General features: G+C 38.9%; 1 protein-coding gene across 1 annotated transcript; it reads left to right on the top strand.

The window, feature by feature from the left end:
* Positions 1-380: 380 nt before the first annotated feature.
* On the top strand, positions 381-10,570 carry LOC124869595 (oxygen-regulated protein 1). Its single transcript, XM_047367545.1, has 4 exons — positions 381-519; positions 2,366-3,049; positions 4,376-4,535; positions 5,029-10,570. The coding sequence occupies exons 1-4, from the start codon at positions 517-519 to the stop codon at positions 10,290-10,292; spliced, it is 6,111 nt and encodes a 2,036-aa protein (XP_047223501.1). The 5' UTR covers positions 381-516; the 3' UTR covers positions 10,293-10,570.
* Positions 10,571-17,951: the final 7,381 nt, after the last annotated feature.

Here is a 17,951-nt window from a genome sequence, read left to right as displayed (position 1 = left end):
CTTTGATGAACAATCACTGCCTTTCTAAGCTTCTTAATCTGGTTAAAACTTACATTCATACATAAATACATTCCTTATTTATTTTCATGTTGGCTTTGAGCACAAACAATGAAGTAGAAATGAACTGTTTATACTTAAAACAATATTTTGAAAATGTTTTTAATATAAAATTTGAAACTGATTTATCAGGGAACTATATCAATGTTTTCAAATCATAATAAAAAAATCACAGTATTGTCCCAAACTTGCAAAAACAAAATTGAAAGGTTAACAGCATTTTCAAATTTAATGAGTAAAGATCTTTAATTTATTTCCATTTCTAAGATATTTTTTTTTTTCTGCAACCTTAGGTGCTGATCAAGTCTTACCAAAGATTAAGCAAATTGGCCATGATGTTGCATGTCCCAAAATAGTCCTTCAATGCGGCTGAGAGGCTTTGATCACCCGTGAGATAAGCTAAGGTGGCAAGCTTTGAGTTGTTTTTGCTGTTAAAAAATAAGAAGAAATGCACATTTTATGGTAAGTTTTGCTGATTACATCAATTGATTTGTTAGTATTCTCATCAGATTTTATCTTATTACTTTTAGATTGTAATTTGCCTTTTTGCTTGAGGCAAGGAGGGCCTGTGTCCATATCTGCTTAAAGCTAGTGTTGGCAGTATCCGGTGGAGCTTTATATGTTTAAAAGGGAATTAAATTGAGTTATGATGCTTTTCTCAAATGTCTAGTTTTTACTATAGATTTACACAAAGACTATCAGAACTATGTAATTTGTAAAATAACACATTCTCTTTATATAATTGCCTAGATATATCAGTTATGCTCACTGTGGCTATCGTTATGCATCTTCAGTCAAGAACTACACTGTTTTTTTAATAATGTTTTGGTCCATGGTTATGTTGATAAAATCTACAAAAAAGACTGAAAGCTGAGTTGAACCTAATGCAATCTAACCAAACAGTCGTAAGAACTCCTAATTTCCAGGAATAAACCTGAGCTATTATAATTCTCTTCATTTATACTGAGAAGGCAAGAAAAAAACCCAACAGATTTTGTTTTCTGTATGACACAAGAAATATATGACAAAATATCAAAACTTTTACTCAACACAAGAAATTATTGTACAAAATAAAATCAGTTTCCCAGATTGTCTCTGTTGTCAGTAAACTCAGCGCAGCTTTATTTTGTTATATCTTAAGGAATTTCAGTTTTTTGTTTCCCTTTAATTTTTAGTTTTGTGTTCACTCTTAGTTTTTATTCGTGCTCTCTTTAGTTAGTTTCTCTGATCCTAGCATTTCCTTGTATAGTCATTTTGGATCATTATCATTTTGCATTCAGCTTATTTTGCATTGCACCAATCAGTCTCCCTAGCATTTAATGATCTCTGTTCAGTTACTCTTCTGTCAGATCCTTGTTTTGCCACTATTCATGTTTCAGCGGTCTGCTCCTTGGCATTTTCCATTGTGCCTCCTGCTGGTTTTCTGTAAGGATCTTTTTTTTAAATAAACATCCAGTTCATGATAATCCTTCCTGCCTCCTGCCTGTGTTTGGGTCCATCTCAACGTCATATCATGACATATAGTACCTTTCAATCAGTTAGACACTTGAAAGTGCATTACAAGACTAACACAATCAAGCAATACACAATAAACAAATAATTTCAAAAATAATAAATAGGAGACAAGCTTGAAGATACATAAAGGCATTTTTTAATGCTTTTAATTCAACGATTGATGAATTGCTTTCCCTAAAAACTGCTTGGTGAAAAAAACTGTTTTATGAGTTTCAGATACTGACTAGGAGCTGGTTCCACAATGCAGGGACCTAAATTCTGGAAACATTTAAGATACCACCTGGGGTTGTAGGGGATTATCAGATTTTTAAGACAGCCAGGAGTACTCCCATTAAAAGCTGATGATGAGAAGAATTCAAAATGATATCCTTGCTTACATAGGGAGGCAATTTAAAGGCCCAGCAATTATTTTAAATCTGTTGCAGATATGAAAAAAATGTGGTATGAGCATTTTTATTCATTATTCATACACATCTTAAGAACTGATATGTTGTGTACATTCCTAATGTTTTTTAAAAGATTTCCTGAAAGAATTTAACAAATTTTATTATCCTCGAAGTCAATTAAACAATTTTTAAACAATTTCTGTTCTAATTTCTAATATTACTGCTTATAAATCTTCCTAATCCAAACACAAAGACTTGTGTAAAAAGCCTAAACTCAACTCTGGTTTATGTTTCTAAAGTATAAAAAAAGATAAAAACAGATTTTAACTTTTTTTGCAGATGAAATGTAATGGTGACACTACTTAGAACATAAAAAGTAAAAATGCTCTTTATTTTGTTCTTTCTAGCCTCCTCCTTACAATATGAGCAACACGCCTGTCCAGGACTCTCCAACTCAGGAGATGTCCTCGAGTAGTGGCCAGATATTACCCTCTCAACCTGCGCAGCCCATCTCTGAACCTTCAGCTTCTAAACGGGTATGCTTTTACAAAAGCGGGGACTATCAATTCAGCGGGCATCGTATGATAGTAACTCCCCGCACCTTCAAGACATTTGATGCCCTGCTGGATGCTCTGTCCAAAAAAGTGCCTCTGCCATTTGGAGTACGAACCATAACCACTCCTCGAGGAACTCACTTTGTCAAAGCTTTGGAAGACTTACAAGATGGGGGAGCTTACGTGTGCTCGGATCAGAAACGGGTGAAGCCACTAAACCTGGAAGAGGTGAACCGCAGGCAAGTGCCTTGGAACGCCACAAGGCCACTCAGTGCAGGACGGCGAAAGAGGCAAGAGCTCAGCTTCCGTCAGTTTCGCAAAGGGACTGTTGCAAGCAATAGGCCAGCGAAGGTTGCTGAGAGAGTGGCAGTACGGACGCCCAAAAAGCTCACAGTTATCAAAAACAGGGATCCTACTGTTAGACGAACCATTGTCTTGCAGAGAAGAACAGCACCAACGTTTGATGCTTTGCTGGATTTCCTCTCTCAGGTCCTCCAGTTTCCAGTGCTGAAACTCTACTCCAGAGATGGCAGACGGGTAAGTGGCTGGTCAAACGGGAAATATTATCCATAGATTTATGAAAAAGGAAAAGTGAAAATGAAAATGAAAAAACTAGTACATCCTTATGGAGTTTTAGTTTTATTATTAAACTTATAAAACAAAGTAAGTATTATAATTTCATAAGAGGATTTGTTACAATAATAGCACCTAAAACACCAATGAAAGTAGAAATTAGATCATTTTGAACAAGTATTAGATTTTATAAACACATCTTTCACATATTAGTCCAATGAGGAGGGGAAAGGATTTGTAATCTGTGAATGCCAAATTAAAAGAGAGTAGCACAACTCAATATAAGCTTAAGAAAAGTAAAATTCAAGTTATGGAAATAGATTTTCTACGAGTTACCTTTAAAGGAGAAAATAGAGGTCTTGTTTTAGAAATACTTAAAACATTCTTATATCGAGTACAGAACAATAGCCAAGTAATCAATTATTACACAGATGCAGTTTAGACCTTTAAGTCTAAACTGTTTAGTTTTTATTTAGAATGCTACTTTTTCCATCAATGAAATGATTCCGTGACTTTACAGTCGGCACCGTGCAGAGGAATGTTCTGCAACCTCTTTAGGCATTCCTAATCTGTTGTGATTCCTAACACTCGATCTAAAGAGACCCAGGACTATATTAGGCAGCGATTTGTTTGGGAAACACTACCAGGAAAATCTTGAATGCATGACCTTGCCCAGTGACGGTCACCTAGACAATATTTGAGTTTATTTATTTATTTTCTATGAGACCATTTTATCTCATCTTACCCATTTCTGATTCTTGAGCTGTATACCACCTGGCCTGAAAAAGCCCAAGGTGTTTTGTAGGAAAACCTTAGCAGAGTAAAAAAATAACGGAAACAACATTTTCATCTTAAGTTATTCCAAAGAGATGATACATGGAATGCATCACAACTTAATTTTGATATGTTGTGTAATAAAAAGGGATTCCAAGAAGTACTTTAGGAGTGCTGTCAAAACACCCCCCCCCCCAGTGAGTAAATGCTTTAATCCGGAATGTCCTTTACCAACAAGAAGGCTCCAAGTAAAGATCAAAAGCACCACACGCAGATTTCGACACGTGCTCTGGTGAAGGTTTAACTGTGTGACTCACTTTTAATTAAAGTCTGACCATCAATACAGCATCTTGCAGAACTTAGTAATGTGAGCATAAAATTATATGTGAAGTAAAGTCTTTTAATACAATTGTTGCATAACTAACACAGCAACAAATATAGCTTTTTAATTCCAAAAACTGTTATTGATGATTTCTGTCATGTGTTTAATTGGAAATCTCCAATTTCTTCTTCCAGGTTGATGGACTTGGTGCACTTATCCTGTGTTCTGGAATCATTGTGGCAGCTGGCAATGAGCCATTCAGATTTGGAAAACAGCGTTTTCACCGAACAGGCCAGACGGCCCAGATCATGTATGTGGAACATGTGGAACCGTCAGCATTGCAAACTAGAATGCGTAAGTGTTGATTAGTATTATCAAGAAATACACAGAAACACATTGATGTCTGACAAAAAAAAAACCAAAAGAAATCTGTAAGGGGACAGAAACTATTGGCTCCTTTAAATCCGGACTAAATGTTATTTCTGAGTTTTTAACAACAGCTTTACCATAAAGATAACATTTTATTTTATCTGTTGATTTTTGTAATGTCTACGCTAGTTATTTGTTTTTAATGAGATCTTTTATTTATTTTTATATAATGCTTGAATATTACAGTTTTTTTGAACATGTTTCTTGTTTTCATTACAATTTCCTTTACCTCTGTTCCTTTAAATTCCTATAGAGCGGTTGAAATTACCTTATTTATGAAATGTGATGTATAAACAAACTTGCCTTGCCTTACATGAATGCAACATACTATTTATCCAATAATACTTACCTTTCTCATTTTTCTCACATGCCCTACACAAACTCCTTTATTTTTTTCATTAAACAACTCCAAATGCAGAGGACAAGTCATTATCTAGTGGGAGAAGCTCAAGAAACTTCTCCCTCTCATCAGAGCAATTCATCGTAAACCAGATAAACAGGTCTCAGAGTGGAAGCTTGAACGGCTACCTGCACCATCCCAGCAGACTGTCTGAAACAGAAGCCCATCAGCATCACGCAGCCATGGAAACACGTGGACCTGAGAGGGGAGGTAATGAGAACAGTAACTACATCATCCCTCATGACGACGATATTGAAAAGTCTTTCCGCGTAAATCAAGACGGCAGCATGACAGTGGAGATGAAGGTTCGTCTGACGATCAAGGAGGAGGAGATGCTTCACTGGACAACCACGCTCAGCCGCTCAGGCCTTAGCAAGAAGACGGTTTGTGGCTCCCTTTCTGGGTCAGACAACAGCTCACCTGACTCAAACAATTCTGTTGCCAAAGACTCCTCAAGTATTCAAGAGGATGAAAGAAAAGAAGAGAACTATCATGACGGAACGTCAAAGGGCGTTGCCTTTAATGATGAACACATCTATAAAGGCTACAGCTCAACAACTCTGGGTAGAGCAAAAACACAATTTAAGCGCACTCCTACACCAGGCCCACAACATGTGAATGAGATGGCTTCTGTAGAGAGTGTGAAAATGGTTACAGAGACAGGGGTTCAACAGAGCACCTTGGGACATTATTCGTACACGGAGAGGAATGCTGATGGTGAGACTACTGAGGGATATTGTGTTGTCAGACACAGCAACAGCAGCAATAAACCAGTCCCTAAACCTTGTAGGACAGCATCGTCAGGAGTGAGCAACAAATGCTCCTCTGTCAGATCATCAGGGGTCGCTGAGGACCTTCAGATTAAGAATGGTGAAATGGAGGTCACGGAGACCGTGATGCATATTTATGAAAGTCAAGGTTGCTACGACAACTATGTTGCAAATAAGGAGTTCAGCATAGATGGAACTTCTTTGCATGGCTCCCCTCCGGTGGCAGAAAGCAAAACGTCCACTGCCTCAGGGCCTCAATCGTCCAACAATGATTGTGATATAGATTGTAACTGGCAGCCGCCCACTGCTGACTCAATACAGCGGCAAAAAGAGGAGATACTATCACTGTCATCAGAGCCAGAATCTCTGACACATCAGGCTACAAACAATCTCTCTTCAGTAACTGAGACTGAGGCTGTCTGCTCACAAATGTTGGAAACAGTAAGTAAAGATAAAGCTGCCAATAGCACTAAGAGGAAAAAGATTGCTAGGCCGCCTTGGAAGGAGAAGGGTTCAGCTTCAACAAACAGTTCAGATAAAAAACATCAAGAAAGCACAATAGGCTCCTCGAAACATAGCAAACATTCATCTTCTGACAAGCTGAGCAGCAACGCCAGTGTCGGAAAAAAGAGCCTGAATTCATTGGAGGGATCTAAAAGTTCTCTAAAGAATAAAGGAGTTGAAAAGTCTCAGTCTAAGAAGTCATTCAAAGACGAAAAAATGCCCAAAAGGGGTTCAGCCTTATTACTTAAACCTGGAAATGCTATGATAAACCCACAGCAGAAAAAAAGCCAAAACAGAATAGCAACAAAAGATAATTGCCACAATATTAACACTCTAACCGAAAGGCCCCAGATGAAGAAGAACATGTCAGACATTTTACAAACCAAAAAAACACCTTCACTCAGTAAAAAGACAATGATCAGACCAAAATCCATGACTGAATGCGAACTATCACTACCCAAACCATCTTTGGAAATGAGTGAGAGTGCATCATTATCTTTTGTAAATCCCTCTCCTTCGGAAATTTTCCAGTATGTCGAGAACTGGTTGGAAAAAGTCAATCCAGACTCTGTGCCATATGCAGAGGAGGTTATCACAGATGGAGCAGAAAGTCGGGCCAAGGTTGTATTTAAGATAGGTGACGACTCAGAATCAGATGAAATAAATCAATGCCAGACTAGTTTAAATGATACCATGAAGAAATCATCATCCTGTTTATCAGTTCCTCTTTGTCACGATGGGCTAGCTTCAGGTGTTGAGCATGATGAACAGAGAGCCCGAGGTCTTTGTGTTTCAATGCCGAGTGTCAGGGCTGACCCAGAAAGCAATGAGAACAAGCTCAGGCTACACAAATCTGTTGAAGCCATCTGTCCAAATGACAGCGAAACGTCTAACTTGTTGAGCCCAAAGGCAAAGCTAAAACCTGTCCTTCGACAGGTTTGTTCATCAATTCAGTGCATTAGAAGAGCATCTGCCAGCAGCACTGCCCCCACTCTTCACAATTCAAGTAGCCTTCCTAATTTCTCAACACAAGTTGCCTCAGTATTCGGCTCATCGTGTAAAGCATTCCTCTCGTTTTTGTCAGTAATGACACTGAGAGACAACCTAAATGGCTCTCAACTAGGGGAAGGTAACCAATCAAGAACCCCATCAGAGGCCATGTTAATGATGGAATCCCTCCAGAAGATTTCTGCTTTGGAAGATGAAGAAGAACAGAAGGCGAGTCTTACCGACTTGCAAAGCAGAGCGTCTTCTCAGCTAAGAGAGCGCTGGAAGGATTTCCAGACTCTAAGGGAGAGGCTTGAAAGTGAACCGCTCTCCCCCAGAGTATCAGAGACTGAGTTTGCACTGGATGTTGTCTCTGAAGGTGGTGACACATTCGAGGGTCAGCAAATGGTCCTCGATGAGCTCATGGAAGAGCTAAACATGCCGCAAGACCTCAGAGAGGAGGTTGTTTCCACAATCCAACAAACCAAAGGTTTCTACCCTGCTGAGGAGAGCACTTTTGTTGAGACTGTTAGAAACCAGTCAGAGTCAGAGGAAGACATAGAACGATTTGTTGGTGAGTGTGAAGAGGAAACAAAAGATTCACCAGAGCCTAGAAGCACAACTTGGGACTTAACTGAAACAAAGGAAGAACATGACAATGAGGTGAATCAGGGGTCAGCCACAGAAATACATGAAATAGATAATGGACACCTGGTCCTCTTAGAAAGAGGTGAGGCAATAAAAGATGAGGAGCATGATGCAGAAAAGATGGATAATTTACGAAATAAAGAAGACGTATATGCTGAAGAAGAAGATGACAGGAAACAACTGGAAAAGAATGGGGATATAGAGAATGATGTGAAAGCAGAGATGCAGGGGGATTCAGAGGAAGATAAGGCAAGTGACAGGGAATCTGTTAAAGTAGAGGAAGTGGAAGAAGAGATGACAGGGGATGAAGATATTACAAAGCAGAGATTGGAGGAGGATAAAGGTTTTGTAGATGAGGAAACAAGAAATGATGATAGTGTTGAACATACAGATGAGCGGGAGGGGGCAGAAGAGACAGAGGAGGAAGGAAACCATCAGGAGGGGGAGGCTGAAGAGAGTGAGGTGCAAGATGACGATGAAGTAGAAACTATAATTAATGAGGAGGAGGAGGAAGAGGAGGAGGAGAGTAAAGGCTTTCTCCCTGAAGATATAGATAAGGGAGTAGAAGAGGAAACTGAGAGAAATGGGGAAGTGATTGAGATACATGAGCAAGAAAACGTGGAAAATGACAAGATGTCAGATGCAGGTATTTGTACACTTGAAGGCAAAGTTCATGAGGAGGGAAGTGAGGAAACTGAGGAAGATGTTGAGGAAAAGGAGGAGCATGAGAAAGAACTGGTAACAGATGGGGTTATTGATGGAAACAGGGAAGAGGATATGGAGAACGAGGAAGAAGAAGCGAGTGAACATGAAGAAGACAAGGAAAGCGAGAAAAACACAAATGAGGTGGAATATGAGAGAAACAGCTTAGAAAATACAGAAACTGATTTGCTGGAAGAAAAAGCAGATGAGGTATATGTGGATGAGTTAGACAATGAGCAAAATACGGCGGGAGGGCAAACTATAGATGAAAAAGACAGTAATGATGGTGAAGAAAGCAAGTCTAATCAGAAATTTGAAGAAATGGAAGTTCTACAAAGAGATGATACAGAGGAAGAAGGGTCTGTTTTTGAAGATGTATACAATGTTCCTGATGATCAGGATTGTGAAACTATGTTTGAAGAAGCTTCTTGTCAGCAGCAGCACAGTAATGCTGTAGAAACTCAATCTAAATATTCCTCTGAAGACCAGTGTGAGGACAAATGTACAGACACTATTCATGAGACAGATGAGGGAGGAGAAGAGAATAAAAGCAACAGTTTAACCCATCCAGTGGAAATTTCTCAGGAGCTACTTGACTTTGTAAACGATGCCCTCCAGTCTTATTCTCTTATATTTACATATGACACACGGGGAAATGTTAGGATCGTGCCTGATAATGCTAGAGTTGTACAAACTAAGCAAAGTTTGATACCAAAACCCCGAAAAGATAGTTCTTATGGTTTAAAATGCCTCCCAAGCCCCATCACGTCAGATTTATCTGATTACAGACCAGAGACATCTGGCAGTGGAGGGTATAAAACTCAGGAGTCTGTAGATATTATTTCAGAAAGTGGAGAAGAGCCTTTAGAGAAAGCAAACAGCACTGGGAGAATCATCTCAGAGCAATGGTGCTCAAAACTGTCTGCAGCAAGTTACTCATTAAAAAGTGGAAACAGTCCTTCTTCCAGTGATGACGGCACTAAAGCTTCAAGGGAGGATCTCTCTTATTTCAGTGCTGCAAGCTCATTAAAAGAAGAAACTGAAGCTGAAACACAAAATGCACAAAACGTACCTTTAACTTTTGTTAAAGACTCGGCTGATGGGGTTTTGATTGATCGAGGGCGATGGCTTCTAAAGGAGAACCATCTTATAAGAAAATCCCCGCCTGTCTCCCTGGGAATGTACGGAAATCTAGACAGCACATCCATAGACACAAACCAGGAAAACACAAGCGTGGATTCCCCATCTCACACTAAAACCCAGCACAGCCCCCTTGCTGCTATATCCTCCTCTGAGCTTGAGGAGATGGCGAAGCCTCTAACTCCAAAGTGCACCTACTACAACATGCCACATGGAAGTGACTCTGACCCCTTCTTGGATGATGTCAGCGTCAGGAGTCGGAAACACGATGCAAGCAGCATAAAAGCAAGAGGCTTCAGGGTGTCGCCAACTGTTGACACTTCAAAAAGTTTTCCTAACAGAAACGGCAGTCTGTCGTCATTTGCTTCAGTTGAGTTTAAAATCCCAGACAGAAAAGTGCACCCTGAGGTTGAATCCTCTGCAGTGACGCAGCCAAGAAGGACATCTAACGGTGAACAGGGTGCACTGCAAGCTCAAGGCTCTTTGGACTCACTGCATTTGAGATGTGGGCAGTACTGTCCCATACTATAAAATGAGGACATTATAATTTACAAAACAAATAAAGCATTATACATTTACTTTTATAGGAACTTTTGTCTTATGTTGCTGCTAAAAACATTTTCTTCAGTTAAATCATAATCAACAGGAACCTCATAGATATGTTTGGTGACTGACGAGAGTCGTGCCTCTTATTCATCTTGGAATGTAGTAAAAAAATATTTTTATACATGCTGCAACTTCAGTGCTGTCTTCCATGTGGTTGCTAATGAATCTGTCCTGAAAATTAAAATCACCTATATTTTTACCAATTTGATGCTTCAGACTGTCATTGCTGTTGATGCCCCTTTTGATCAAAGATAGCTTTTAGGTTTTTTTTGATGGAAGGGTATCAGCATCCCACATCTTCATTGATCCATATTTCCCCACACTACCATGCAAAGGCTTTTCAAAGCTGTATCCAATGGTGTTTTTCAGTTCTATTACCTTATTGTCATTTTTATTAACTAAGAAACCCCCAATACATTATATTGCATGGAAGCTTTTTGCTTCACTTTGATGATATTTACCCTTTTTGAAGTAAATAACCAAGCAAAGCATGTGACCCTGACTTAGCCATGGGCTCAGCTTATTCCTGGAACCAGATTACCCAAACCTGCCCCCACAGGGTGATTTGCTTAATGTGCTGATTTACAACATTGCTGTATATGGCAGGACATCACTCCTTTACATTTTCCACATTTCTGGGGGGTCAAACCCTTGTTAAAGTTGATTAGGTCCGTTTTTGTTTCAAATTGGTCAACACAAAACACTCTGCAAAGTTCAACCAAGCAGTTTTCTTCTTGTGTTTTGGTTACGTGAAATATTTATTGGTTATAGAAAGTTTAGCTAAACTAATTTGACTATTATAATTACATAATTTTTTATCCATCTGGATCACTCTTGATGGTCAGGAAGTGTTTGTTTATGTTTATCAAGTGAATTTAATCGAATGCAGAATGATTCCTGGGCAGCTGTAAAGACATGATCAGATGAGAGGAGGTTATTCTTTTAAAATGGAAAATGGTCAATGAAAATGTTATGCTTTGTATTCAACAAGCTACATCAAAGAATTTTTATGTTATTTCAACAGGAAATTCTGCAAAATGTTCCGGTGTATGTAAATGTTTCCTGACCCTGTTTATGACCCAGTCAGTCATTACAAGCAAACTCTGCTCACACAAAGAAAGAGGGATACAAGTAGATAGGTCTTTATGAAGTGGCCTTTGAGGATGTTTTCCAAAGGTTTTGTCAGTCACTATGGAGATTTGGAAAAACAGCCTTGCTATTTAAGTCCTCTGTTGTTGCTACAGTGCAAAGGTGCCCAGTTACAGCTTCAATCCCCAAAATGAACGACGGACCCTCTCACTGACACAAGTAGGCAGCTAGTCAGAAAACAAGCTAATAGAAGAAGAGAAAAAATATAATATATGGCAAGAACTTTTGCCAAATAATCAAGAGTCAGTAGGCCTCTAAAACTGTTTTCACATATTAGTGTGTGCAAAGCAGTGTGTGACATCTATATATGGTCATGAGTGGGGCTCGTTCTATGAAAGAAATCACACATGCAATCATTTGCAAAATTTAAAGTAATATTAATATACAATGACCGACATTGTTTTATCCTGCAGGATTCAAGTCAACCTCCAGATGAAAATCCTAAAGCTGGAAATTCCAAAACCATAACTTTCGTTTTCTAGGTTTTCAAATGTCTTCTCACACACTGACTTAATAGGACTTCTGGGGGCAGTGGTAGGGAGTTACAGGTTTTCTTTGTCCATTTTAGATTACTTTAGTCTGTCCTTTGTGCAATGATGGTGACCCATCGTGCTGCAGCGCTCCCACCACTAAATCAGCACTGTCAGACTACAAAGGTTTGCCCTTTCATCACAGCAAAAGAAAGAGAAAATGTCAAACTAGTTGAACCATTGATGTACACACATGAACAAAATATTCACATTTATCCTTAAACAGGTTATACATTTTTCTATTACCAGGGTTCCCTTATCTCTTAAAGGTTTTATTTGTTGAAAGAAATGTTGAAGGTTAACACTATGCCTACTGGAAGTACTTAGTGGTGATTCACCATCTTTGGAGAGAAAACAAAGAAGACCTTTTTGCTGCCCGGTGCCATAGTTTTATGCATGGTGACATCCAGAAACAATCTGTTACTCTCCACACCCTACTGCTGGATGACTGACTCTAAGTATCAGGTCTCATTCGATTCATGTTAAGCAGCACTTTTGATCAACTCCTGTAATTAACTAGCACCTGCTATTCTTGTTGATGTGAACAAAAAGAACTGAGCAACAAATTCCCAGCATTGCCAAGAATGGAACCTATTTGACCCCAATTGTGGCACCAGCAAATGCAGGGTTGTAGACAATGATTACGGCCTGCTGTCTGCATTCTGCTGCAGCAGTTAGGTGACAGATCAGCAATACACAATCCCCGCTCTGTCTGTGACAATCCCGGCATATACTGTTTCTGTGGCCAACTGTGACAGAGGGGGCTCATAATGAGCCTTGGAGCGTGAATTTCCATTGCCCCTACCCCTGACTGTGTGACTGTTTTTCATGTGTGATTACTTTATTCAACAGACTCATGGTCCACAAGAAAACAACAACACAACATATAAAAAAGAGAAGAGAGAGAGAGAAAAAACAAAAAAAATTACAAAAGACTTGTATACCAATGTTTCCACAGAGCCGACTGGTATCTTAGCGCACTAAGAGATGGATGTGAAAACATTACAATAAGACTGTTCAATGAGCTGCACAAACGACACATAAACTTATATATCAGATTTCTCACAAGTGCCTGGAATGTTCTGACATGTGCATTACAAAATATCTCACTTGTACTGCTGAACCCGGGTTCCTTGAGCAGAATTCTCAAAGAGTCATTATAGACAACCTTAAGCTTCTGCATACTAGCTTTTTTAAATTTACACCACAATGGAGCTGTATACAAGGATGTACAGTAAGCTTTAAATAGGCTTATTTTTACCTCATCAGTGCACATATGGAATTTCCTCCACAGAATGTTTGCCTGGGCGTACAACATGCGACACTGCCGATAAATGTCATCATCATCACAGAGCTGGTCTGTGATGTAGTGACCCAGATATTTAGTTTTAGAACAAACATTTAACTTTTGCCCTGACAGAAGAAAATCAGTGAAACAAAGTTGTTTGTCAGCTTTAGTCCTACAAACTAGTACAACAGTTTTCTTAGCATTATACTGCACATCAAAACTCAACCCACAATCAGAGCAGATGTTCAGTAACTGCTGAAAACCTGCACTGCTGGGTGAGAGGACATCCAGGTCATCAGCATACATGAAGTGATTGACCAACGTATCATCAATCATACATCCAGTTTTACAGAGGTTCATTTCTTGTGACAGGTCATCCATATACAAGTTAAACAAGGCAGGTGAAAGAAGTCCACCCTGACGCACACCATTACTCACACCAAAGGAAGCAGAGATGTCATTGCCCCATGCGAACTTACGTAGCAGGTTTTCAAAATTGGCTCCACTGTTTGTCACCCAGGTCATCTTGTGTGAGCCATCAAGTGTACCAGCAGCTTTTAGGCTGCTGTTACACTTTCAGAGTTTTTATTTTTTGTTTGTTGCTTTTGTTATTTCTATTTCTTTTAATTATTTAGGATGAAATACCCAATTTTTATACAGGTTTTTTTTTAACAACTTACAATAGACAATGTACATACAAATAATTCAAAGAGATTAAAAAGTCTGAGACAATGGACTGAAAAAGGGTATTAAAATAAAGGTGATGTTTTGATTGTCAAGGTAAAATGACCATACCGCAAATCCTTTGCTTCCATCTTCTGTCCTTGGCTCAAAAGCATCAATAAAAGTTAGTTCCTATTTTCACTGACTTTTTCAGGTATTCCTGTGGAAAATAGGCAATTTTAACATGCTTAACACACTTTTCATTTATGAGATCCTTTGTTTGACCACATTTCTTTGCAATATAGCTTATGGATTGTTGGTTGTACACAACAGTGCTTGTGTACACAATGTGCGCTGTTGTACACAGATCCCTGTCACTAGGTACACATGTACCTAGTGACAGGGATCTTGTGACAACTTTCATCAACAGATTTACAGGTCCTTCTCAAAATATTAGCATATTGTGATAAAGTTCATTATTTTCCATAATGTCATGATGAAACTTTAACATTCATATATTTTAGATTCATTGCACACTAACTGACATATTTCAGGTCTTTTATTGTCTTAATATGGATGATTGTGGCATACAGCTCATGAAAACCCAAAATTCCTATCTCACAAAATTAACATATTTCATCCGACCAATAAAAGAAAAGTGTTTTTAATACAAAAAACGTCAACCTTCAAATAATCATGTACAGTTATGCACTCAATACTTGGTCGGGAATCCTTTTGCAGAAATGACTGCTTCAATGCGGCGTGGCATGGAGGCAATCAGCCTGTGGCACTGCTGAGGTCTTATGGAGGCCCAGGATGCTTCGATAGCGGCCTTTAGCTCATCCAGAGTGTTGGGTCTTGAGTCTCTCAACGTTCTCTTCACAATATCCCACAGATTCTCTATGGGGTTCAGGTCAGGAGAGTTGGCAGGCCAATTGAGCACAGTGATACCATGGTCAGTAAACCATTTACCAGTGGTTTTGGCACTGTGAGCAGGTGCCAGGTCGTACTGAAAAATGAAATCTTCATCTCCATAAAGCTTTTCAGCAGATGGAAGCATGAAGTGCTCCAAAATCTCCTGATAGCTAGCTGCATTGACCCTGCCCTTGATAAAACACAGTGGACCAACACCAGCAGCTGACACGGCACCCCAGACCATCACTGACTGTGGGTACTTGACACTGGACTTCTGGCATTTTGGCATTTCCTTCTCCCCAGTCTTCCTCCAGACTCTGGCACCTTGATTTCCGAATGACATGCAGAATTTGCTTTCATCCGAAAAAAGTACTTTGGACCACTGAGCAACAGTCCAGTGCTGCTTCTCTGTATCCCAGGTCAGGCGCTTCTGCCGCTGTTTCTGGTTCTTGCTTGAGGGTGTCAATAGTGGCCTTCTGGACAGCAGTCAGGTCGGCAGTCTTACCCATGATTGGGGTTTTGAGTGATGAACCAGGCTGGGAGTTTTAAAGGCCTCAGGAATCTTTTGCAGGTGTTTAGAGTTAACTCGTTGATTCAGATGATTAGGTTCATAGCTCGTTTAGAGACCCTTTTAATGATATGCTAATTTTGCGAGATAGGAATTTTGGGTTTTCATGAGCTGTATGCCAAAATCATTCATATTAAGACAATAAAAGACCTGAAATATTTCAGTTAGTGTGCAATGAATCTAAAATATATGAATGTTAAATTTTCATCATAACATTATGGAAAATAATGAACTTTATCACAATATGCTAATATTTTGAGAAGGACCTGTAATGCTCCTCAAATGGCGGTTTCACAGATACAGACATGGATTTATATACACAAGTCATTTCAAAGGAAAAGTTGATGTGCCTTTCTGTAATGCTGATATTGTGATTGTTTCTAATTGCTTAATATATAATACAGTAAAAGAGAGTGTTTCCTCTCCTTGACCACATGTGCTTTCCAGTATGTTACAGGTTTGTTTACTTTGTTTATTTGGATCCCCATTAGCTGCAGCTACTGGTAGCTACCCTATAGCTACAGGTTATAGTTATTATTGATAATAACTAGTTGACTAACAAGCTAGTTAATCCGTTTACTAGTTAGTTACGTGATGCCAATGCTTTCTTAACAAAACAAGCTTTCCAACTAAAACAAATACAATTTTAGTCAAAATGACACAGGTCCTAACCTTGACTGAAAACAGGACATTAGAAGGAGATAAGGAAATTAGATTTGAATGTTTTCCTTGAAACTAAAAACTTTAACTTGAATTTGACTCGTAGTATATACGAGTTCCTATTCAGTATCTTAACAGATGATCTAAGAATTATATCTACATGACAAGAGCTTTGAGTCTGTCCCAGTCCCACAGTTTGTTCTTTTATGGCGTTTCATATCACACTCTTTTCTTCCAGCTTCGCAGATCAGAGATATCTGTTTATCTCCCTGCACAGTCATATCTCAAAGGCAGCAAGCCAACTTAAAATCCCTGCAGCCACCCACATTCCAGGGTGAAGTCTCTACTTACAAATAATTGTGCGTTCAGGCTGCTTTTATCAGTAAACTATACAGAAGCTGCTGTCCTACATTTTCTCCTTATGGTTTCCATGGAGAAGCATAAACTGAGCAGCATCAGGGATTTAAAAGTGTAGATTATCCCTGGCTCAGCTCTTCTGCTCTGCGTCTCTCAGAATCAGCGAGACAGCTCTGTTTGCTGAGAGGGAGATAGAAGGACAGGAATGAAAAGCTTGTAGGAATAATACTGACTTATATGATATATCTTTTTTATTTATTTATTGCTGTTCAGAATAAAGAGACAGTGAAATTATGAAAGTACAAATGTACAGTATAAACCAAAGCTGCTGTTAGCTTGTCCATGCTGGCAGATTCTGATTTGAAACCTTATTACCATCTCTGTCTCACAAGGGTTTTATGATCAGAAGAAAAAAAAATCCTTAAACTAAATAAAGAGGCTGACAGTGTTTCCACCCTTTACAATATCTCGCTTTCACCGTCTCGAAGTCCCCCACATCACAACTAAACTCTTTCATAACACCACAAAGAGATACTTCATGCATTCATATGCTGATAAAGGTTTTTTATGGCTGCTTGATATTTTAGGTCTTGTGACACTATAAAAGTTCTCGACAATTTCAAAGAGGGTTAGCAAGAAAGAGTGAAACTCTACTAAGTGCTAATGTCATAATTCAAGTAAATATTTACATCCAATATTGTACTGGATTACATTATTAATTTTAGTTCAGTTGTTTTATTTTGTAGTGACAACAACATAAGTCATCTCAAGACACTCAAGACAAGACAGAAAATCCTTCCAAGTTCATTCAGCTCATTTAAATTCATTTTATTATATTTTAATCCAAAATAGCCCATTTCAATCCAAATTCCAATTCATTTAGAATGCAGCTCAGTCAGATTCAGTAAATTATAAAATGCAAACCAGTCAGAATTTCTCTTTCTAAGTAAACTAGTAGATTACCTGTTACCTGTCAAAAGGAAGTGGCAATGAAACTGAGATTGCTTTGAGAAGCTGAATGACACATTTACGCCCTCACAGTTTGATTATTCTAATTCTTCACTTTTTGAGATAAACCTATCACTACTTTATCACTTGCAGGTTCTTTAAAAACTCGCCCCCTCGCCTCCTCGAAGTGAACAACCTAACAACATTATTATTGTTTTTTGGTAGATCCTGTACGATCAGGAACTCCGTTTGATTAGGGTTGCCACATTCTGCTTGTCTACGTCTACTTTCACAATACAGTTTGTCAAACGAACGGGACCTTTTGAGTCACGTTTTCCTACACAGTATCTCAATCGGATCTCACCTTCATTCATATTTTTGGAGCCACTCAGATTTGTGTTTGCTGGTGTTCTTTGGATCATTGTCCTGCTGCATGACAAAAGGTGCTCTTGAGCTTCAGGTCATGAACTGATGGGCAGATATTCTGCCTTCAGGAAATTATGGCA

Source organism: Girardinichthys multiradiatus, chromosome 6 (genome assembly GCF_021462225.1).
Source record: "Girardinichthys multiradiatus isolate DD_20200921_A chromosome 6, DD_fGirMul_XY1, whole genome shotgun sequence".
Classification (NCBI taxonomy): domain Eukaryota; kingdom Metazoa; phylum Chordata; class Actinopteri; order Cyprinodontiformes; family Goodeidae; genus Girardinichthys; species Girardinichthys multiradiatus.
Note: the sequence above shows the minus strand (reverse complement) of the source record. Positions and strands in the feature narration are given on the sequence as shown.